General features: G+C 39.2%; 1 protein-coding gene across 1 annotated transcript in view; it reads left to right on the plus strand.

The window, feature by feature from the left end:
* The window catches only part of LOC133983282 (eukaryotic translation initiation factor 3 subunit H), a 63,453-nt gene extending 45,275 nt beyond the window's left edge, over positions 1 to 18,178 (plus strand). The window contains exons 6-8 of the mRNA XM_062422317.1: positions 7,706 to 7,826; positions 17,262 to 17,394; positions 17,883 to 18,178. Of these exons, the coding sequence (XP_062278301.1) occupies positions 7,706 to 7,826; positions 17,262 to 17,394; positions 17,883 to 17,977 (349 nt within the window). The 3' untranslated portion in view covers positions 17,978 to 18,178. The remainder of the gene's footprint in view (positions 1 to 7,705; positions 7,827 to 17,261; positions 17,395 to 17,882) is intronic.
* The last annotated feature ends 7,539 nt before the right edge of the window (positions 18,179 to 25,717 follow it).

Genomic DNA, 25,717 nt, shown 5'->3' on the forward strand with positions numbered 1-25,717 from the left:
TAAAAATTCAGTTTTTGGTAAATCTCATGAAAATGAGTAAAACATTTGAAGAAAATGTATCTTAATAACAAGGAGTGCAGCCAAAGCTCATGCCTCTGTGCCACTGCCTTCCAAAACCTATTAAAAACACATAAAAGAGCCCTACCATTGCATTGGGTGATATATTCCTTCATTACAATGAGCCCAGTCAGTGTAGTTTTCTCTCAAACACCATAAACTAATAACTGCAACTGTATCTTTGGTCACCTGAAGGTAAAACATTTCTCTAACAGGGTATAGGTTACTGTGCACACTGTTTGTTTGCTTTATGGTTTATCATGATCTGCAGAAATTATCATTAGAAATGAACAATGTCTGCTTCAGACGTGGATCATTATCACCAGGTTGAATACACAGCTGACAACACTCATAAAGAAAAGGGTCAGATTGTGTTGAACCTACAGTGTCATAAGAGGAAAAACAATAATGAGCTGAGAGACATAAACGTCACTGTTGCAATGTTGTTATAATGAAGGAATATGTCACACTATGGCTCTTTTATGCGTTTTTAATAGTTTTTTCAAGTATAACGGCCTTATATGAAGCATAAGTATAAGCTTATATGACACTGCAGCTCCACAGACAATTCTTTTTAGTTAGGTACATTATTTGTTGTTTTTGGTCTTTCCATTGTATTTTTTTGATAATAGTAAAGATTCAAAATTACACCAGCCTAATTCTTCAAACTTTAATTCAACCTGCTTGGACTGTAGTACCAGATGTACTGGGGATTCAGTATCTGGTCATCTCTAAATTAATAGCTTCTACTTCGGCTGCTGAAAATGTCTGGTTGTATTTGTGCATCTTAGAGTGGTAAAATAGCCCCCACAGATATCACAGTTCACTTACATATTCTAGTTCCTACACATTTTTGGTGCACCTTTGAGTTTCTACTGGATGTTTGATTGGGATGTCCAGTCCAAAACTAGGTACAATAAATGCTATAACTAAACATCAAAGCATATTTATTGTCCCAAAACAGGACATGCCATCAAACTTTGTCTTCCATCACTAATGAGTACAATATGAACAAATATCACCCCACCATATCAACTCACAGCTTAGCTCTTAAAGTATCATTTTTAGATCTCTGAGGCTCTCAGCATCAGTCTCACGAGAATTTATCAGCAATCATTTATGGAGATAAACCGCTGCAAGTGGAGCAACAGCTGTGAAGCTGCTAATCAAAACGCTTCCCAGGGGCAGGTGGGAGAAATTAGCACAATAATGACTCAAAGTGCTGATTTACACACTGTTAGTGCACAAAACACACTGTGCTTACTTATAGACTGCACGCCGGGAGTTGTTGTTGTTCTCCTCATCTGTGTCCTGTAACATAAGTAAGCCATGAATTTAATGAAGACTCCAACTACAAACTTCCACCGGCACCCTCAGATCTGCCTGCAGCTTGCTCCTTTGGGCCCCCAGTACTAAGTTCTACACCATGGGGAATCCAGCGTTCTGCTCTGCTGAAACACGCTTGTGGAGCAGCCTTCCTAACCATCTGAGGGCAGCACAGACCCCAGACTCTTTAAAGAAGGCCTGAAAACATTTCTGTTCATAAAGGCTTTTTCATCTTAACTCTTATTACTACTCTCTTTATGTTTTATGTTCTGGGTTATTAATACTGTAGCACTTTGAGATTCATTATGAGTGAAAAGTGCAGTACTAATTAAATGTATTATTTTATTATTATTATTAATGCCAGCCAACCTTAGCACTAACACAGTCATCTAACTACAAAGGAAGGAATCTGTCTCTCTTCATGTATGTCCTTCACATTTCTCGAGAACCGTTCATCCAATCGACTTCACACTTGACAGGTATAGTACTGGACTGGTGCAGTTTGGATGTTGAATATTAATAAACTTTGAATAAACAAGTGAACAGCTAGCTGCTCAGGTCCATGTATGAGTGCAACGGGGCGGGGCTTCTAGGGCTGTGACTTGTTGAGCAGGACAAAAGGACTTACACACGAAAAACAAAACTGGCCAATAGGAGCACAGACACATTTGATTGCTTCTATGGTTGAACCTTCTCGTAGTCTCACCGGTGAAGTTTCTTTTTGGATTTAAACCATTTAATTTATTAATCCCGTTTTATTGATACCTTTTGAAGATTCTTGAAAAATAATAGCTAATCGGCCTGTTCCAAAGAGCATGATTTGAACGTTGCACTACAAATGGTCAAATAGACTGAAATTACCCAACTTTCTGCATATTGTTCAGTTTTCCAAATGGCTCCTCTGAAGTTGAAACATTGCGTTTTGATATGACCTGAAATGGGGCTGAAGCAGCCCGGCCCTCCCCATAGGTTTCCCGGCATGACTGCTGATGGGATGTCTGGCGAGATGAAATTGTTTCCTGAAGTTGTCAGATTGCTGCGCAGCTGTCCTTGTATTCGATTGTAACGTCCGTCTCTCTACATCTTCTGCTGACAGCCCCACCCTTTTCCCCTCATTTTCACCCCTTGAAAAAGGTAAACATAGTCTGTTTTATTTAATGTTTTTCTTTTTGTCTCATTTTCAAATCCACGGCCCCATTTGTCAATGTCATCTTCATCTAAGGCTGAGTGAATGCGCTTTTACTCCAGCAAACAGGCTTGTTCTTACCACAGATGATAATGTTGATCGTGGTGATGGATGATAGAAAAATCCCTCCATAGACTTTGATTTCTAGGTCAGGATTGATCGGAAGACTCACTGACCTGCCTGATTAATTTAACCTTTTTGTGTATATGAGCAGACACTGTGTTGTGTCAAACACATATTCCTCATGCAATTTTTTTTCAGCAATTGGTAACCTCTAAATTTTGAGTGCTTGGAAATACTGCCAAGGTTTAAATAATCAAAGTTATATGATTTTAGTGTTTAATCAATCATTTTGATAGATCTGAATTGTAAATACTGTTTAATTCAGGTTACTTATACAACCTTACCAGTCATGTAATAAATCTAACACATTCACAGTTAATTAAAGAAATGATGAAACAATAATTCATTCTCATCCAGTACAGTAACCTTCTCAGTGCAGATAAATATGTCACTAATTTAATCATATTATCATCTATTTCCATAAATTCCATCGAAGCCCCAAATTTTAGGTATAAAAAGACCCTGAACACAACACACACGCGCACACACACTTCTGTGCACTTGACACATGCATTAACAACAGATGTTTTGAAGGATCCCGCTCTGACTAAATGATTTCCCTTTGCATATATTATACATGCACACCACACAAATTAGCGACCATATTACTTGATGAAATAGTTTAAAATGGGCTTTCGTCAGTGAGAATCAATTTTGACACAGTTGCAGGGACACAGTAGAGAAGTGTTATGGTGAGATTTGGTCCTGGGCCATCAGTTTTCATGTTTACAGCTCTGACACTGCAGTGGAGGAGTCAGTTGACAAACTGATCACACAACAAGCTTCACAGGAAAACACGGCGGTACTGGAAACGGTTCAAGCAGCCTAAACTATGGAAATGACTTTTGGGGCTACGAAAAATCATACGCTTCACAAGATATATTTTATTTCATTTCAAAATTGGCTTTGTGTTTTTCAGCTAAATCTAACTTTGCAACAGTTAAATAAACAGGGAACATGATTGAAAACCATTTTGCGATATTTGTGCACAGCCATGCCGTTTTGGTAGATTATTTGATCCCTTACATTTAATTGCAACTTATAAATCAGAATAGTTTATCAGCAGTGTTCATACAGTTATCTACATGCATGTGGTTTCATTAGTTTGCTCTTTGTCTCTGTGAGCTTGAGGGACTTAATCTCTATGTGTGTTTGTATGTAAATGTAATTAAGTTGTTACACATCGAACGTGGGTTGATGGCATCCGGATGTCAAGCTACGATGATGATGGTGATCATAATGAGTGGCTTCAGGATATGGATGTCTGTTTACACATATATAGATGCTTAATACATGCATAATCATGTAGCTAAGCCCTGAAGTTTCTACTCTGATGTGTGCTCTGACCAGAGAACTGAATAGTAAGGAAATCAAGTTGCAACTACTAATATGATTTCATTATTCAGTTGCTTTGCGGTTCTTCAGTGATATCATTACATAATAGTTCCCCTCTTCATTTTATTTCTGATTGTCATTATAGAAGCAAAAATACTAATGTGTTGCTGCACTGAAATAAGCTTCAGTCTTCTAATACCCTAAAAGGAATAGTTTAACATTTTGAGAAATATTTGCTCATTTGCCTTTTTTTTTAACAAGAGTTAAATAAGAGGATTGATACCATTATTGTGTCTATTCAATATGAGGCTATAGCCAACAGCGGGTTAGTTTAGTTTAACATAAACAAGTGGAAATTTAAAAAAAAAAAAACTTAAAAAAACAACTCTACAGCTGTTCATTTCTCAGCTTTAAAGCTCATAAATGAACACAACAAGACTTGATAAAGTCACTGCGATCGGCCAAAATTTATGGAGGCATAGTGAGAAAGTGAGGAAGCTTTCTAACTGCACCACATTAACACTCAGCAGCAGAAATGCGCACAAATTAATATGGGGCTTGGCTCAGGTCAATTTTGGATACATTTGAGCTTGTTTCTAAGTGATATTCTCTCTATGAGTATAAGAAATGTATTCCTAATCAATAGAAAAATAGGACTTTATTGTCATTTTAGAGTCTAGGAAATTGAAGGTCGGTAAATTATTTCTGGACAGTTTTTCAGCTTCCATCAGAATACGGAGAGTGTTGGGCGCTAGGAGGGAGAGAGAGGAATATTGATTTATAAAATTGTTAATCGAAAAACTCTCAGAACAGATAGGACGGTAACTAAAATCACCCAAAACACTTGCGTTTTCCTGCACATTTTCACACAAACAATCAAACACACAGACTCCACACCAAACACAGTTACGTCAGCGCAAGTGCACACACAGCCAAAACATACACAGCGCTGGCAGTCCTTGCGGGTACAGTTGTCATTTAAATAAACAGTCAGAATCTGTTTTCCCACACAACATGCTGCATTATGTAGCACCCAAACATTCACAAATGAAACAATATAATTCCAGAGAGAGAAATATGAGAGGGAGAAGACTTTAAATGGAGCACTGCAGCCTTGTCAAGGTTGAACTTAAGGCAGTAGTGAGACATCCTGATAGAAAAAAATGGAGCTCATGGGAGCAGAGGGAAGAGGAATGCTGGTAGAGTTGTGTGTTAAGTGTTGTCAGCATGGCAGTGTTGGGAAAAGGGTTGTGATACTAAAGTAGAGAGATGTAGCACGGGGAAAAGGGAAGGGTATGGCATGATATGTGTGACTAGAAACTTAAATTGAATCATATATATATTAGAACTTGAAATGCTCAGCTTGAATAATTGCATTAAAAAAACTAAATCTGAATAGCAGAATTTGAAATTCAATTTATTAGTTTGATATTGAATTCTAATAAACTTGAAACTGAATGTGATATTAAGAAATTGGGTTAAGTTGCTCTGAAACTGTACTTGTTCCTCACTGAAACTGAAACTCTGTATATACTTACATGCTTATATATCACATTCAATTCAAAGTCAGTTACTGCAATCAATTTCAGTTTACTGAAACACACATTCGGTCATGGAGGAAGAGTAATCAAGTGCAGATTAACAGATTCATACATTATACCTTTATACAAAGCTGTGAATCAAGCTTTCATGCCTCCTCAAAATGCTGAAAATGTTGTGAGTTGTCAGTGAACTAAAGGGAATTGTTGTGTATTTTTAAGAATGAACTCCATCCACTTAAGATACAGTGGTATTAACAGAAGCCCACTCGGGCAAAAATGTCACCATGGAGATCAGCTGCAGAACTCAAAGTATTTTCCCATAGAATAGAGAAAACACGTCAGGCGTTTGAAATATCTAGCTCCCATTGGTCATTGATATCATTAAGAGAAATTAGTGGTTACCATACATGAAAAAGAGTTGTGTGAATCTGCACACTAATGCTCTTCCTCAACAATCAGATGTGTGTCTCATTGAACTGAATTTGAATTGAGAGAACTGAATGTGGAAGTATCTAGAGAGTTGAATTTCAGGTAAGGATTAAATGCTGTTTTAGAGAAACTGAATTCAGTTTAACAGTATACTCAATTGACAATATTACATTCAGTTTCAAGGTTATTGGAGTTAAGCTCCAAACTTATAAATTCAATTTCAAATTGTGCTATTTATTTATTTTTTTTTAAATGCAGCTATTCAAATTAAACAGTACACATGTAAGTGATTCTGATTTAGTTTCTAAAGACACATATTTCTGCTCACAGAAGGGTCCTCAGGTCTGAGTTCTCTGAACCCATACAGTAAATGTAATGAATGTGGTAGGAGGTCAGAGGGGTGTCAGGTTAAAAAACATGGATGTAGCATTTATGACAGCAACCATAGTTCTCTTAAAGCTTGTAACTGTGCTTTCCACCACCTACCATGTTTTTCAGCCATGGTGGTTGCTGCTTGTTGTGAAAGAGCATCCTGTAAAATAAGGATTGGTCTACCATTTATGGCTCAAGGTGATGTTAGATGGATTTCTGTGAAATTTTGTACATGCATGTATGTCCCACACAGCATGTGTTGTAATCACTTCAATGATCTTTTAACCTTTCATCCAGCACCATCATCAGGTCAAAATTTCAGTGTCTAATACTTTTGTTTATGACTAAATACCTACAGCATCCAAAGAGCTGTGAGCATGGTCGTTAACTTGTTAAGCAAATTTGTCTCTTAAGAATGTGGCCAAACTATACAGACTGCATTTACTCTTAGCTGAGATTTGATCACAGCTAAGAGCCTGGGCACTGATCAAATAGCATTCCAATGGCACAAAAATACAGATCCCATGTTCATAAAAGGTGTCAGTGGAGGAAAGCTATTGTTCAGCCACATTTCAGAAAAGGCTTGACGATTGGACATTGCTTTATATGTGTTGTCTTATTGTTTTATGTGTACCCAGGATTACCTGGAAAGCATAGAGATAGTGAGTGAATTATCCAAGTAAATTGAATTGAAATTAACCAAAGCATTGTGTTTTAGCATTGAGTATTTTTTGGGGCTGTCCCTTTTTAAAAAAGTGTTTCCTCCCGTATGCCCAACTAGGCTACGCTATACTAACCAAACAAGATATGCCGCAGCAACAGAAAGTACAAAAAAAACCCAAACAAACTTCACTTCACTTAAAACCCACTGAAAAACAGTTTTGGCTGTTGGCATCCTGAAGCTGTCTGCACTGTGCACAACTGGTACTAATGACAATGACGCCATCAACGGGTGCCAATTTATCAATAATTCAATGCCAAGATTGTCCACATGAGCACATATACCAACCACACAATCCAATAGAGTGTTTCTTTATTATAAGGATTTTAACTTGTCTTTTTTAATATTTGGCTCCCGCAAAGAATAAAGTTACAGGATAGGTTCGTAATTTTTTGTTTCATCAGTCTTAGTTAATCAAATTGTTTATGTTTCAAAGACACTGTATTTTTAGCACTCTCACAGCAAGCAACAATGTTTAAATGTTCATATGGGTACCTGGCCATTGTTGTTGAAAAACTGTGAACATAGGCTTAAGGGTGAATAAAAAACTGATGCTCCCAAGTGCTGATGGCAGTACAAAATGGGGTAAGTGACATGCTGTCATTTCTTTTACAGTAACCACTTGGAGAAGAGCCTTCAGCTTCTGATGGACAGAGTGGATGACATGAGCCAGGACATTGTCAAGTATAACACCTACAGCCGCAACCTGAGCAAGCAACAGCAGCAGAAGCACCAGGTAACTCTCTCTCTCTCTCTCTCTCTCTCCCACACACACACACACACACACACACACACACACACGCACACGCACACGCACGCACGCACGCACGCGCATGTATGCACAAGCTTTTAAGTTCTGAAGCGTACAGTCCACCCGCAGACACAATGAGCAAGCAGCAGTAAAAACATAACCGTAGCAGCATGCGTACAAGGGAAAGAGGCACATACATACACACACAGGGGCATTTACACACAGATGCACCTACAGCCACAATCTCAGCAGGAAAACAGCAGGTATCTATCTCCCAGCCAGGGACGCAACCAATTGTAGCTATAATCACAGCATGCAAGCAGCAGAAGCACCATGTAGCACATACACAAACACACAGAAATATGGTCCTCCAGGCTTGCACATTAACGTACATCCACCCACTGAGGACCCACAGCAGTAACTACAGTAAACAGCAAAGAATGAAATATGGAAGCATTTACTAACATCTATATGTATAATGATAATAAATAATACATTTAATTTGTAGCACACTTTTCATTCATGGTAAAACACAAAGCACTATAGTATCAATGAAACAGAACACACAGCATAAAAAAAGCATCAGGAGTTAAGATGAAAAAGCCTTTATGAATAGAAAGTTTTTTTTAGGCTTTCTTTAAAGAGTCTGGGGTCTGTGATACCCTCAGAGGGTTAGGAAGGCTGTTCCACGTGTGTGTTACCGCACAGCGGAAGACTCGACCACCCATGGTGCAGAGCTTTGTACTGGAGGCCCGAAAGAGCGAGCTGCTGGCAGATCTGAGGGTGCGGGTAGAGGTTTGTGGTGTGATCAGTTCTTGTAGGTAGGGGAGGCACATGTCCGTTGATGGATTTGTGTGTGAGTTGAAAGACTTTGTAGTCAATCCTGAAGGAGACAGGGAGCCAGTGCAATGAAAACAGAATTGGTGTTTTATGTTTGTGTTTTCGCCCTCTCATCAGGATCCTGGCAGAGCTGTTCTGAATGTACTGGAGTTTCTGGATGCTCCTGCCAGAGATCTCTTTGAAGAGTGCATTGCAGTAGTGCAGACTTGAGGAGATATAGAAATAGACAACAGGGTCCGACATAACCAATCGCTCAGGGCAAGTAAAAGTTCATGCAGGACAAGTTAATTGGCAGTAGAGATGCAGCAGTTAACTGATTACACTAATGGCTCAGCTAACCTGAGTGTTGCTGTTCTCACCCTCAAAAAAAGGACTTCATGGTACATAAGTTTTCTATGAATTATGATTGTACTGTGAGGAAAATTAAACAAAACTTGACAGTTGTGTTTTTTTTTTAAAAAGGAAAAAAAGAAAAAGGCCATCAGCGCTATGGGAGGAGGTTCTACTGCAGAACCAAAACAGAACATGTGTACTAGCTTCAAATGTCATGGTGCACCAAGTTACACATGCCTTCAGAAGGGCGACTCCCCTCATGTATGCTTCAGGGGGCGCTTAATTGTCTAAAGGAGATGAGAAATGTTCTAGCAATGGCTGAAGGACCCAACATTGAAGCAGGGTTTCTGGCAGAAAAGTTATTTGGCCTGGGTGGGCGTGAGTAAACCATGTTACTGTTTGTAAAGGTGTCACCAGTGATACATGGTGTTTGGGCACATACCGAATACATTACTTGCCCACGGCCCAGACCGTCACATTGTTTAAAAAAAATGGAAATCAAATCCACGTCCATGAAATAATAAACTCTAATTTGTAAAATACTATGTATGTTATCAGTACTTTCAGATGGCAGACACTGCTATTCTAAACTGAAGTGTCTACTCAGCGACTGTCTGTGGCAGCAGTCCTCACTCCTGCTCCCTTCTGTAAACACACGTAGCTGTTAGCAAGCAGCTGCTTTCATATCCCCCCGGGTCTTAGTCCATGTTTTCAACAGAAACTCTTTGACTCTCTTGCCTGCTCAGCCTGCTCTCGGTGCGTCTCTCTCTAGGTGGCAGCAGGTTGCTCAGGTTCTGGTTCTAAGCAGCGGTTGTCCTCTGGCTCATCCCTGCATCTGTGTGCTCCACAGCCTTAACATCACACACAAATTCTGTCTCCCTCTCTCTCTCTCTCTCTCTCTGTAAGCTATTCCTTAAAGGAGCTATGCTACTTGTATAACACATTTTAGTTAAGAATATATCTTAAAATAATAATAACAAAAAACAAAGCAGTGAATACGAGAAATAAAACATTACTTTTTGATTGTTTTACTGCGGTTACGTTGTAAAGCCCAAATAACCATCAAAAACAGATGATTTAGAGATACATGTTTCATTTTCCTCCTTTTCATTGATTTATTTCAGCTCAACTCTATGTCTGTAGTGGACATGTGGCTCACGGAAACAGACAGAAGGAGCTTTGAGAGAACACGCGCACACAAATGCCGTTATGTTCTTTCTGTCACTGTTCTGTCTTAACAAGTACATTTCTGCAGATCAGTCAGCATTGTCTCTGTTCTTGACTCAAAGAGTTGATTATGAAGGTCATCAATACTTGCTGAAATATATAAATATAAATCCTGTTCTCTTCTCCCAACATAACTTTCAATGTCAGACACATAACAATTGGAGCCTGTCTATGGCAAAAAGAAGCACTTTTAGTGGACGTACATTGATAATTCCCCTGTTGGATTACATTGCAGCCCCTTTTGTGGCAGCCAGTTGAAGCGCTCTTCCGTACAGCTGGGTGTCATCAGCATAGCAATGAAACAAGCTGATGCACATAGACATAGCATAAATATACTACTCAGTAAGAAGCAGCAGATAATTACTAAAAGATCCACAAGGAACGGCAAGATGACATAACATAATCACTTACATGCTTTAACCATCGCATAACCATCTTACTACACACTCACACCATCCCTCAAACCCCCATGCTAAGGAAATTAGGTTTCAATGTCAAAAAAATGGTGATATTTTTTCCCAACCAGCAGTCCACAACCCAAAGATACTCAGGTTACTTTAATAGAAGTCTAAAAAACCCAGAAAATGAAGCATGAAGCTGAGAAGTTTGACTTTTTTGTTAAAAAACATGACTCAAAATGATTAGCAACTAATTGATTAACATAAATGTATCATTTCTTACTAAGATTAAGCATTGTTTTGATGTGGTGCATTATAGTCACCACAGGAAAAAAAGGTGCTTTTTGAGGCAAAATCCATAGTGTCACCTGTGAAATGCTGGGGGAAAAGACTTTATTACTGTCTTTTTTGCCTGCCTCACTTGGATTATCAGGTCTTGACTGTCCTTGGGTCCCTCTTGGATAAATCCTCTCTTCTTTGAAAGGGAATTTATGCACGTTAGGTCTCCACCAGTCCATTAAAGATTGGTTTCAAAAATTTTCGACATGTGAAGACCTATAATCTGGACCCCGGGCTAGCTTTCCTCTTGCCTAAGCAATAAACCATGGAAAATACATGAACTGGTGACAATAAAAAGGACAGCCAGAAAACGGATAAAACACCAGGTGTCCTGGATTGAAGAATTAAATAAAAGCTATATTTGCTTCAAAACGTAAGTTAGTGGTAAAAAGGCAAATCTCCAACACCAGTATCAGCACTGGGAACTCGAAGCAAAGACACAGACCCAAGTTTAAAAGTAATTTTAGTTTTTTGGAGAAGACACTAATGAGATAAGAATGAGTAATATCAACCTTCAAGTATCTCTCATGGTGTTATCATCCCTCACCTCACTGCAGCAGCTGACATGAGCTCACTGCACATCAGCATCTCTTCAATTTCAAACACGCTTCTTATCCATCTGCTCCATTTTTCGTTATTTTCATCACTACAGGGGCTACATCTGTGATACCGTTATTAATTTGTCCTTATGTGAAGAAGAGTTGGTTTAATATACCATGAGTCACACAAACATTTTTCAAATACTGTCGACACTTGGGGAGAGCTAGTAAATATGGACGCAAAGTCTCCCCCTATTAACAAATTGAGTCTTTTGGCATTTTAATTAGTCTGTGAAAATCCTGTTTTAATTATTTTCCTGTACCAATGAGTCATATCACAAACTGAATTTACTGCAGCACTAACACACCTACTGTGTGTAAAGACTTAAGACACAAGCACACATACCACCTACAAATAAAAACTCAGCCAGTTGAGCCAAAGAAGGCCTGAACAGGGCATAGACACACTAAGATAAGGAGCCAGCCACACACCATCTGCAACTACAACCTTGGCCAGATGCACCATAAACATCCAGCAATACATGCAAACGGTCACGCAGTCATACACACAAACATTACTCAGGAAAATGGAAGCATAGAGGCTCAAGGTGACTCACTGATGTGCGCTCCAACCTACACCCACGTTCAAACAAACTACATTATTATGTCATCACTCCCCGCAAATGGAAATGAGAAAATGTCTGAAGTATCAATGTCGATCCAGGCTGAGTCATCATCATCTCGTGCGACAGCAGATAAAACCACAGCCAGATTCAAACTCATTAGACAGACTTACAATAAACATACATCTGTGACTATAGGTAGCCTGTCCTATACACACAAATGAATTCAGTCAGTCAGCTGTGAAGAAACATACACCTACATACTTTCACATCCCGGGGCCAATCAACCACACTCCAGCCATTACGATTCATCATCTTCCCCTACCAACCTTCTCATCACTACAGGCCCCAAGCTTAACCCTTGACACACACACACGTTCTGTTTATATCCTTGTGAGGACACTCATTGACATAATGCATTCCTTAGCCCTTTACCCTAACCTTAACCATCACAACTAAATGCCTAAACTCAACCTTTACCTGAAACTGAACCCAAACCTAATTCTAACCTTAATTTTAAAACATCTTTCCTTCAGTTTGCCCTTTAAAGTTGAGGACCTGGCCAAAATGTCCTCACAACACAGATATGTCCACACAAACTGGTTTTCAACTGAAATTGGTTCTATAAAAAGTAGCAAGACACACAAACATACCTCATACACAACATCACACAGAAAACACCTTTTAATGGTGTCTGCTTTTTTCATGTTTCACACAATTCAATGCACAATGAACAAACCGTGCACACAGAGAAAAATAAAGCAAGCCTCTATTACACCTTTCAGACGCCTACAGTACATGCTCCGTGTAATCTCGTGCTATTGACCCTGCTGATTCCTGGACAAATGGAACCTTATTAATCATCATAGAAAGTTGCAAAAAGCTGCTGTGCTGAGAGGGCTACATTTCTCATTTATAGCTCTCTGAATTTGGTAAATAGTGGGTTCCCAGGCACAGGCTGTGGCCAAAGCCCTGTTTCCACCAAAAGTTCCAAGTACTTTGGAGGGGAACTAATTTCAGTGACTAAACTTGGAGTCCAAGTCCCATTTCCATTAAGGACGTTCCGGGAAAAATTTAGGAGGCAGGAACTTTACAAAAACATCCTCTCACTCGGTCCTCTCAGCCGTTGTGTTTCAATTGCAGAGTAGGACCTCGATAAGACCCATCAGACTCTGGAGATGACGTAATCATTCTGCAACAGTTTATAGGTGCTTATTTTGGCGCTTTCTGTACCCAATCAGCACCGAGTCAACCTCAAGCCCCACCCAAGAATTTTTCGGGGCTACATGGAGTACATACCCCGAGGCAGGGACTCGTTTAGCCCCCACAAAAGTTCAGGGAGATTGTCCTTCAGGGGAGGTTCCAACAGCCATGGCCCCGTAAAATTACCCTGAAGTTCCTGCAATGGAAACAGCCCTCCTGTTGTGCAGCGAGGTTTGCCTTTCCACCTCACCTGAGGAACCAGGTTATGCAAATTAGACCCATAATGAATTTAAAAATGATGTCAGCATTTAGAGATGCAGTATTAACACATGAGAAAACAACAGATTTGTTCCTGTTCTTGTAGTTACTGTGACCACCGCTGCTCTTTTCTCTCTCGCTTATGCTCTGTTTGCTCCTACTAATATCTTTTCTCACTTTTTTTTTTTGTTAAATTAGTTGGGAAGCCGACAACAATGCCTTTTAATGTTAACAAATGAAAAGAAATGCCTTTACTTGTCTTAAACATTGTTTTATGAATGAAGTGGTACACAGGATGAAGCAGCTACGTTGTGTGCTTGACCAATCAGCGATGGTCATCCCTGCAAATCCTCCCCCCAAAGTTAATTTTGATAACATTAAACAAAAAAAAATAAACACATGAAAAACAAGCAAAACTAGGATTTGCATCTTCTGAAGACAATATGTGTGAGAGCTGGAAGCTGTTAGCTGCCACTGCTCCCAGCTGCTGCCAGTCTCAATTAGCATTTTGGCAGCACCTGTGTCTGCATCTTTTTCACCTTCAGCCATACTGACTGCTCCCTTTAGCCGGGTTCAAATTCACAGCCTGTGGATCTAAAAGGGGCACAGAACTGGCAAGATCTTAAACCACTGGACTATTCAAATGTACTGTTTCCAGACACCAAAATAAGTTTTTTGTAACATGCGTCAATCTAAATATTAAATATATATAATTTGGCATTGAACGATGGTACATGATAAACATCTAAAGCAATTTTGTTTATAAGAGCAATGTAGCAATGAGCTGGTATCGAACCCACAACCTTCTTCCGTTCCCAGGGCTTAACCACGGGCCGGTCGGCAAACACTACAACACTGAACACATTTACTTCTTGTTGAGGAAAAATAGATTTGCCTAAAACAAAGCTTCTAGGTCTGAAATGTGTACATCATTAGTGGCAGGAGGACTTCCAGAGCATGAGGAGGAGAAGTGTCTGAGGGAAGAGAGAATCTTTAAGTTTAAGAAATGGGAGTGAGAGGAGACTGGTGCAGTCAATGAGAGCGTGGCAGCACTATACCTATAAATTAAGGTTCAGATCTCAAAACCTTTGACAAAGTCTATCCATCCATCCATCCATTGTCTGCCGCTTATCCGCCTATGTCGAAGTCCTATATAAATATATATTATATTGTGGTAGAGAGTGGGCTTGTGGCAACATTTTCAGGTATATGTGCTTGAAGAGTTGAAACTTTGGGAGCGAGACAGGTTCAGATTTTTTTTTCTGGTCTAAAAATATCTCTGCTCTCCCTTCTGCCTGTTGACATGACATACTTGTGAGACCTGAAAACCCTTGCTTTGAACTTAAATTGCTCCAAAATTACAAAAGACATCTCAACATGATTTGATAATTTCGTAAATTCAAAGTTTTGCGAACTTTTTAAAGTTTGAATGGGGTCTGTAGGATAAGGGATGAGAAGTGCGAGAGTCTCAAAGTAACAAAGGTTTCAACTCAGTTTAACAAATATGGTATGAACAATGTTTGGTGAAGATTAGATGAAATATGTGCCAAAAGAAGCAAAAGATGTGTTTATCAAAATAATCTGAAATAGCCAAACCTCACGTTTCATTAGTTATTAGCCAAAACGTAAAACAAATAACTGACCACATGGTGGCACTGTTGTTACCATGTTTTTAATATGCGAAACATTTCCACATGGGGCAGCAGCCCATAAAGTATGAATAGTAAAAAAAAGTTTTTGAGATATGAACTTTATAATATTTCTCCCCCTCAGTCTGTAATTCTCATATAGGCAGATGCTTTCAAATCAGTTAATTCAGTTAACTTTTTTATTCCCATCATAGCCCTCTGAATCAAAATCAAATTGCAAGGTGCCTAGATATTCCCACCTCTAATCAACAACATGATGCACTATCATTAACAAGCACCCTATGGTCAAATAGAGCTGCAATATGATAATCATAATAATAATCATAAAGAATTGTTTTTCTCTTTGTACATTGCCCGAGTATGATCAGAGCTGTTACTGGACTTATGTATGCTTATGCTGACCCAATTAGACTGAGTACAATATGAGTGGAACTGTACAGACCTCCTCTGATGATACCAACATTGAGATCATTTAGCCAACATACTATAACTATACTTGAGATAAGCCAAACACAGCACATTGCCAAGAAAACACCATACCCAGCATGCAACTCAGTAGTTCCAGCATCAAGCTGTGGGAACGCTTCTATGCAGTTGGCTCTGGAGGCTTTTGAAGTTTAAATAAATACAGCAAAACACAGAGAAATCCTGCTGCAGCTTGTAAGAGAACTGAGACATGGGATAGGATCATTTTCCACTAATAATACAATCTCCCATGGTCAAAGCTACACATGAGTCCAGACCCTCAATCAAAACTAGAATTTATAGCAAGAAGGAGCACTGATGTTCTCTCAGTCCACACAGTAAACTTATCTTGACAGAGTTTTGCAGCCAAAGGTGCGCATACAAAATTTTGATTGGAAAGACGTGAACACTTAAATATATTTATTTAGTTTTATATTAATTTATCTCAATTTGTGAAGTTTTTTATTTTTTACTTAAACATGTTTTTGTGCCAAAACTTCCACAAGGCACCATATGTTTATCAGGAAGGTGGTGGAAAAAGTGCAGGTTTCAGTTGGCTTATTTCTAAAACGTTCATACAGTTCTACACTGATTATGCAGTCATGCTGGGACACATTGGCAGGGAATAAACTCTGGGGGAGTACCAACTCATTTGAACAAATAGTTGTATTTTTCATTTATTGTTTGTCTTAGCAAATTTTGTCAGCTTCAGTCACCCGTACAGGTGCGTTGTGGGATGTTCGGTTGAAAGCGCTCGAGCTGCTCCCACGTCGTTTTTCTCCTCGCCTGCCGCAACCTCCCCTTCCACCAGACTGTGTCAGTCTCTCCATCTTGCCAAATTAACAAGGCTTTTAGGATCTCCAGAGACCCAGCACCTCACTGATTTACCGACTGTCAACCCTTCACAAATCACTCCATCCCTGTCAGCACTTTAACTCCTCTCTCTCTCTCTCTCTCTCTCTCTCTCTCTCTCTCTCTCTCTCTCTCTCTCTCTCTCTCTCTCTCTCTCTCTCTCTCTCTCTCTCTCTCTCTCTCTCTCTCTCTCTCTCTCTTCTCTCTTTCTCTCTTTCTCTCTCTCTTCTCTCTCTCTCTCTCTCTCTCTCTCTCTCTCTCTCTCTCTCTCTCTTTCTGACTGTCTCCTCTACCTCTTTCATCACTACATTCATTTATTTTACTTCCTTCCTGTTACTGTTTCCATTGCCTGTCTTACCCTTACTCTTCCCTTTTCCCCCCTCTTCCTTCTATCCACTGCCAGTTTGAGCTCTCTTCTCTAACTATATTTTTCTCCTACCTGTTACTCTGACTTTTTTCTCTCTCTTTCTTTACTCCCACTCTTTACCTTCCTGGTGTCATTGTTTCACCTTTTTTCCCTTCACATTTTCATGCTGTCATTCCTCACCTCATCCCCTCATGCCTTTCCCTGTAACTCTTGTCTGTCCATTTTTTTTGTTTTCTCCATGCTATTTCTTGTCTGTCCGTCCCCCCTCTCCCCTCCCCTTATGCCTCCTCTCCTCTAATGTCACCCGTCTTTTCTCTCTCCCTGCAGTACCTGCAGAGGCGGCAGCAGGAGAACACCCAGCGACAGAGCAGAGGGGAGCCTCCGTTGCCTGAGGAGGACATCACCAAAATGTTCAAGCCCCCCCAGCCTCCACCACGCATGGATACACTGCTTATTGCGGGTACGCACTCATACACACATACTGACACATGCACACAAACTCCACACAAACGGACAGCACTCGTCATCTCTGCCACAGAGGAACCCCCCCCCCCTATCTTTTTCCAAACTCCATCAGCCGCCTCTGCTTACCTCACAGGAGGTCAGGTTCTATTTAGTAATTATCTCTGCCATTATCTTGAAATTACATTAATTTAAAGTTTATTGACTCGATCTCCAACTCGACTGCCCCTCCCACCCCAAGCCCCCGTTTCACACCGCTCGGCTCTCCTCCGCCTTCTGACAACATTGTGATCCTTCCATTTACCCTGTTCTCCACTAATTTGATGTTTTGCTGTGCTGCTGTGTTTCTCTCCCCCTCCCGCCCTCGCTTGTTTGTGAATGTCTGTGTACAATGGTATGTACATATGTATGTATGTTTGTTTCTGTGGGCGTGTGTTTGTGTTCTTGTGCGTGGGTGCGTGGATGCATGTGGCTACCCTCCAACAGGGCAAGTTAACAACTACTGCCAGAACGTGAAGGAATTCACTTCGCAGAACCTCGGGAAGCTGTTCATGGCAGAGGCTCTCCAAGGCCACAACTAGAAGAGAGACGACAGCAGGAGAGGGAAAGATAGATAAGTGAAAGGTAACGGAGATGCAAAACCACCTAGATGACGACTGAAGGAGCACCACGATGTTTGTCTTCTAAGAATTTACTGTTTTTATGCATAACCCCATCTTGAATATAAAATAATCTTTTGAAGATGACTTAATTTTGATTTGAAATAAACTCTTGCATCTCTACATGTTCCCTGACTCCTTGTATGTTTTCACTATTGAACTCTTTCTCTCTCTCTCTCTCTCTCTCTCTCTCTCTCTCTCTCTCTCTCTCTCTCTCTCTCTCTCTCCATTCTATTGATGGCAATTGCAGCGTATTATAGTCTGTAGTACAAAAATGATTTTGTACAGAATATTAAAATGCTAAAATGGGTCTTCCCCATAATACCAAATAATTATACAATACAATAGTACTTCATAATTTTATTGCTACATGCTTTTCGTCTTGCAGTTCAAACATCAGGCAGGTGGAACCAATTAATAGTGGATTTGCTGAAGTGTCGGTTCGCATGGTGGGAACAATGATTTCCTTGTAAACAGCACTGCAACAAAGTAACAGGGAAGGTTGAGTGTTTAATGAAATACCAGATACATGACTCAGCCCCCACAGCCTCACTCCACTAGATAAACTTATGATTGTGTCAGTTCTTGTTTTTTGTTTTTTTCCTGATGGGAAATTAGATAGCACACCAGAATCTCCTTTTCTTCCACACAGGTAGCAATTAGCACCTATTTTTAGGATGCAAAACTGAAATCCCAACAGTAAAAACTTAACTTGAAACAAAGGTTTTCTGTTTTTTTGTTGTGTTTCAAGTCAACTTTTGAAAAAGGAACGGCAGGTGTGCAAAATGACAAACTGAGAGACGTCATCAGCACAGGGTTGCATTTCTTAACTACTCATGTCTGGAATTGCCAAAAAAAACCCAAACCCATAAATGACTTGATAACACAATTTTAGTAAAAATATCAACAGGGGAACCAATTAAGTTTGTTTATTCGTGTAAACAGACAAAGGATAGATTTTGAGAAATGAACGAAAGCTATGTTGTTGACTGTTGATTGTGAATGTTGTCAGCTCATACAATAGCTTGGGCACATTGTTCGACAACCAGGCCGGCACAGATTTCAGCTTCAAAAACAGAACTTATTTATTCTTACATTTATCAGAGAGAGACAGAGTGCCATTAAGATCTATTCAATAACAATTGTCAAATTCAAACAGGGATCTGAGATCTTTTTAAGACAACAAATCATAAGGAAATCAATAAGTATATTGATCCTATCTGAATGTCGGAAACAAATTGTCATTGCTGCCCTGAGGACATCACTATGTTCATTGTTCATTTGAAGCTTTTGTGCATTTCATTACAATAACTGTTCAGTTATCTCACCATTCAATATGTCACTATCACTATCAATACTCATGCCCAGCTCTTGGTGCACATATTAACAAGACCAAAACACTGTGCTGTACCGGTAATGCTACCAAGCTACCATGCTTATTTATTTATGTGTTTATGTATTCATGACTAGAATTTACATTAATTCTGTTTTAAGCTCGCACATTTACATTTCGTCATTTGGCAGACACTTTTATCCCAATCAACTTACAAGCGACAAGACAATCAAGTGTTAGAGGGCAGTGACTGAAAGAGATGTGGTACAAATTTAAGTAGCTGACCAGGTACAGGTTTTTGTTTTTTAAAAATAAATTAGCTTTCTTTTTTTCCATAAAGAAATGACTAGAAGCAGACAAGTGCATAAAAAAACAAGAAAGTAATCTACTGCAACAATCAACAAAGTGCTGAAGGTTAAAGAGGCTTAAGTGTTCAGCCATTTTTTTGAATACACAAAGCAGTGAAGCAGCAGACCGTGTGGGGTCGGTTTGCTCGTTCCACCTTCACAAAACCACAAACGAGAACAGTCTGGATCAGGACTTTGTGCCAGACAGTGACCGCAGCACCAGACGTAGTTCATTTGCTGACTGCAGCAGATGGGAGGCCACATGCGGCTCATAGCCTTTGTCTGTTTTATCATTGTATTGACCTGTGAGGCTGGGGTGCACAATTACCCATGCAGCAGTAATACATTTAGTTGAAGATACCACACCTACACAAATAGAAAAGCAGCAACAGCACTTAAAAATCATCCAAAACTAAAGAGAAATTACAATAAGAAATACACTTTTAGCATTTTTAATGATATATTTATATCACAATAATTCCAAAGGGAGTTTGTGCCAGTCCTGTACCCCCCAGACATTAAACTATCATCCTATAAGCAAACGTTTCTCTATCCATCCAGTGCATGTCCATCATCACCACAAAGAAGTGTCCTTGAACAACACTACTAGCTCACTCTCTCTAAATAAGCACCAGCTAAGATGTAACTGAAAGCTGTTTCCAATTTTGATCGTGCACACAGTATCAGACATCGTAGAATTACTGGTCGTGTTAAGAAGGCACATCTCATTTGTGCAGCTTGTCACCAGTGTCCACTCCAGGCAACAACAGGAAGCTGAATGATGGCTCTTCTTGCTCCATTTAATAAGGAACCTGTCAGTGTGCGGTTCATTGTATAATAATTACACTGCGGCTCTTATCTCGCCGTGTGCTCCATTGTTCTTCCTCGACCTGTGGTTAAACAGCAGCATCTAATTCAACGGATGATGTTTATTTAACTTGTCATCAGCATCGCCTAGTCGAGTAATAACGTGTAGTGCTCCTGCTTGTCATCAGCCCAATGTCATTAACAATAATTACAAGTCAACTAACATGATAAATGCTTATTGGAACTACGACACCCAAGCCGGAAATGATTTCTTCCTCAAATCATAACATGTTTTCCTGTCATGCTGGTAGGATAGGAGATATTAATTCACCACAGAGGGCTCAGTTGATATTTATTAATTAAGGGATCTGCTAATTTGACAAGCACACCTGTGGGTGTGAGCGATGTCTCATGATGTGAGGCATTTTTTCTTAGCGGTTATTGATTGGCTTTTGAGATGTGGCTTCTGCATAAAAGGGGATCTGTGTTTGTAATTCTTGAAGCAGCACTGTAGGATGACGTTGCCCTTGAGGGGTTGACTGGGGCACAGCCTCTCCTGTCCCTAATCCACAGATGTGTGAGGAATTACAAAACTTTAAATGCACTCGACAGAAGCACAAGCATTGTGTGAAGCCGCCGAGGCCGACGCTCGCCCCTGCAGAGTGCCAACATGCTGACAGAGGTTCAGCTTGTGTTTAAGTGACAGTGTTTTGATTGGAGTGGAAAGCAGCTTGGAATGAATGATGCAGTCACGGCAGGGCTCAAGGGCAATAGAGTGGAGGTACACAGGAGTCAAACTGGTGTTTTGCTTCCGCATTACTCCACTGTCATATAAATCATGACATAAAGCGCTGACTATCTTGGTAAGCAAAAGATACACATGATCGACCTTTCATGAGTTTTAACAAGAAATGACAGGATTATATAAGAAGACAAATGATATGGTTTCTGGAATTAAACTTTATATTAAAGGGTTACTGGTAACACTTTCCTTAAATCAAGGTCCACTTACAAGATTTCTTCAGCAGCCTTCATTTACCTCCCCTTGCCTTCATCAGCAGATTGAATTTGCTCAGTTGTCTTAGGCAAAGAAATATGTAGATATAAATACCTCATCAGTAACCATCATTATAAGTACTTAACTAGTAAATCAATTAATGTAATTGTATGAATGAATACAATCAATCTATATCAATTAACATGCCATATTTCATATTAATTATAAATATATATAAGCCTTACCTTATAAGATTATGATTCACGACAGTTGGTGATTAATTGATTCAAATAATTAGCAACTATTTTTATATTCAATTAATCATTTAAGTAGATTTCAGAGCAAAAATGCCAAACAACCTGTATTATATGATAATAAAATAATTATCTTTAATTAACAGGCTTTTTTTATTTATATTTTGCTATATTCTGATGGGTTAATTGTATTTATAGAGAAAATAATCATGAAATGAATCAATAATATATACTAAAAAAATAATTGTTTGTTGCAGCCACAATTTTCCTTTTCCATTATCTTTTTGTATTGTCAACAAATGAATTAATAAACATATAATATTTGCTTACTATTATATTACAATGTATATATTGTAATATATTGCTTATAAATGCTGGATAGGGAGTGTTAACTACTGCTTTTGCTAAGTTAGTTGCTATTTAACAGAAGTGAGTGACTTATTCTTTGCAGTACAGTGAAGGTGCCATCCTGAGTGCCTTCTGTATATATATATGGAGCAGAGATTCTGCTAAGACACTCATGTCCCTCCACAGGTCCAGGCACTTCACCTTTTGTTCCTGCTGGAGGTATTGATGTGGAGATCGAGGCACAGAGTCTTTGGTTCATTGTGCTATACTTGTTTTGAAATGTTAAACTGTTTGGAAGAAAGCGCCACGGCAGCAGCTGCAGTTGCCATTTTCTCTCCCACACTATCCTGCTCAATTGACCGTGAGACTACTGTGAGTCGGTGAAAATGAGAATGACATCCTCAAATTCGAGACACAATTTTCCCCCCTGACCAGAGCCTGTGGTCCTGACGCAATGCTTACTATTAAACTTTCCACCTCTTCCCCTGTAGTGATTTTATTAGCTCTCCCAATTATTTTTTTATCACTTTCTGTGATGTCCTTTTTCTCTTCAGTATTTGCAAAGATTACCCTAAACTGCATGTTTGAACTGAGCATGGGAACCAAATGAGAGCTTTAGCTATGTAAACAGCCAGGCGTTTTGTACGCTGCAATACGAAGAAATACTTAATTAGGATTATGGGATTTGTCTCTGCACCTTCAGATTCCTGAGAAGTAGGCTGGGAGATGTCAGAGGGATATAAGTTTGGTCTCATTTAATCAGTGAGTCCGGCCTGCACAGCCCTGACCCCAGCAGTAATTTATTACCGCTCAAACACAAACACAAGCTCTTTCACTGTGCCTGCCGTCGCCCTGTCATTGGTGATAGAGAGAATCAGCTGGCTGAATATAATGAAACCAGTTATTTCCCTGTCAACTCCAAATACTTTCCCCTTTTTTTCCCGCACTCCCTCTTCTTTTTTTCCTCCACAGATATTGCCATGGCAACTGTGGACCCTGTATGGAATAGCTGTTGAGGATGTAAAGTAGTTCCCGTGGAAAAATAATCTTGCAAATCCCCAAAACAAGAGCAGAGAGGAAGGCGGATGCAGTTGTAGGAAGAGGTGTGGGTATGGTTAGGGAATTTAGCATTTATGGGATTATGCACATGAGTCCAACATAACCAGTGCGGCACTTTCTTCACATATTTCACAATTTCTCAACATAACAACCCTCCACCTGTCATTGAAGTAGACCTATATTTGCTTTATCTGTCCCTTTTTTCTCTGTGGTCAATAGATCTGCACTGGGATTGGCAACTGTATAGATTGAGCGCTGTGTTCTAGTTGCAATTCGTCTCTGCCTGCCACCCAATTCGACGGCTGTCACCCGGCAGTGGCACAAATCCCACAGGCCATTATGAGGCTGGTTTAATCCCCACAACAGCAGCAACAGAAGCCTTTCAAGAGGGGTTTCGGAGCATGATACCCTGTCTGTCACATGCATCCGTGGGCTTCAGGCAAGGCTACAGTTCATTGTTGTGATCCCACTCCATCACTTTGTATTGTCTTATTCCCAAGCTAAGACAAATGTACTGGATGTTTTCCTTCTGAACATCAATCACATGTTGCATGTAATCTTCCACCGGGTTTTGCCTCTCTGCTAGTGATACTTAGATTTGGCCTTGATTGTTTCAGATAATGAATGATGTTTTTTTTATCTGTAACAGGGAGACAATTTGGTATATTTATTTTGTTTTATTGTTTGTGCTTCAATGGTATCGTCTAGTAGATGATGAGGACCCCATCTGGGGTTTTTTGGGTTTTTTTTTTAATAGCGCATTACAGATGACCATAGACATGTGACACAGCACAAGAAAAGAGGGAACTAGACCTAGACTCAAACAAGCCGAAACAAAAGGAACAAAAGCGAAATAATGACAAGAACAAGAACAACAATATAACAGAGAAACAAAAAAAAATGTTTGACTTTGATTTTTTTGTAGGTAGGTGTGTGGGTTGGTGGGCTCTCTGTGCGAAAGACACAGAGGTCAGAGAGAGCAAAAGGGTGAGACAGTATTGACCAAAGGATGAAAGATGGAAAAAAAATTAACATGGCTAAAATGCTCTTGGAGGCATCTCTGATTTGGCTGTAAGGAACAAAGAGGGATCTGGGGTGGGTCAGGTCATGACATCTGGGTAAGGACAGAACTTTGGATGTATTCATTTATTTATATAATATATTTATTTATAACTTCTCTTCATTTTTCTCATCGTCTTTTTTTTTTCTTCCTTTTTTGAAAGTTCTTTTCCCCTTTTCCTCCTCCTTGCTTTCTTTCCCCTCACCTGCTTAAGACTGCCACCAGGCCTGTAGAGGGTGCTTTCTCCCTTTAGAACAGATAAATCGGTAATTGCAGTAATTGATAATCTACTATTACATAAATTATCAACAGTAATCAACATTATAATCATCATTTTATAAATGTGTAGTCATATAAATCATAGTAGTTGATATAATAATAATATCAATATACAATGTCATTCCTCTCCTGATAACTGTTTCTATACTAATGATAATGATAAGTGACAATGACAATAATAACAATAATAATCATCAATGTGACAGATAATACACATGTTTCTATAAATTAAATAGATATGAATAATTATTAGTAGTGGTTTTGCTTTCTTGGCTATAACTAAGGCAACGTGTGGATTCGGTGAGTTTTGGGGGCAGTTCAACAAGTATGCACAATGAAGGAGAGAAGGGAATGTTGCAACCTGAGACTGAGGAGAGCTTCTATGTTACGATAAACCAAAAGTGTTGCAGGGGTGGACAGAGCCATAAGTAGTGGAAGTAGTCGTGGTGCATTGTGAACATTTATCTGTGCTGCAGAGACTGATGTTATGCATTTTGTTTTGAGTGATGTGTTCTATAGAGGATTTTGTTCTGGATTAGCTGAATTGTATTTGTCCTGTCAAATGAATTTCTGTCCAATGAATGGATAATATTATCTATATTGGAGATTAATTATATACATTTGAAAAAAAAGGTGGATGTAGAATATAATTCATGATGTGTTCTGCTGGTTGAGATTATTATCCGGAGTGGATTATTTATTAATTTTATTTTTAATAACTGATTTATTTTGCAGATATTCGAAGTTTCCTCCTCTGACTCCTCTGGATGAAGTCTTTAAATGAGATAAATTAGTTTTTCTTGCATGAAGGATATTTTGGGTCATAATTAAAATGAAAAGAAAGTGATAAAATTACAAGGTTTATTTTAATACTGTACTAGGAATAATCAGGCCCTAATTAAATCAAAAGACAAAAAGAAATTTAAAATGCGAAAGCCTGAATGGAAAGAAAAGGGAAGCATCAAAAATGAAACTCAAAATGGGAAATGGAAAAGCTTAAATGGAAATGTTTAAAATAGTAATAGTTTCTCTCGTGCTCTCTCTCTTCTTTTTTTTTTGCATTTGCATTCACATTTGCACTTTACCATTTTGGATTTTTGTCATTTTCAATTTAATCTTTTCCATTTGTCATTTGGCTTTTCAAGCTGTATGTAAATGAAGAGATGTGGTCCAGGCGC

Source organism: Scomber scombrus, chromosome 7 (assembly GCF_963691925.1).
Source record: "Scomber scombrus chromosome 7, fScoSco1.1, whole genome shotgun sequence".
Classification (NCBI taxonomy): Eukaryota; Metazoa; Chordata; class Actinopteri; order Scombriformes; family Scombridae; genus Scomber; species Scomber scombrus.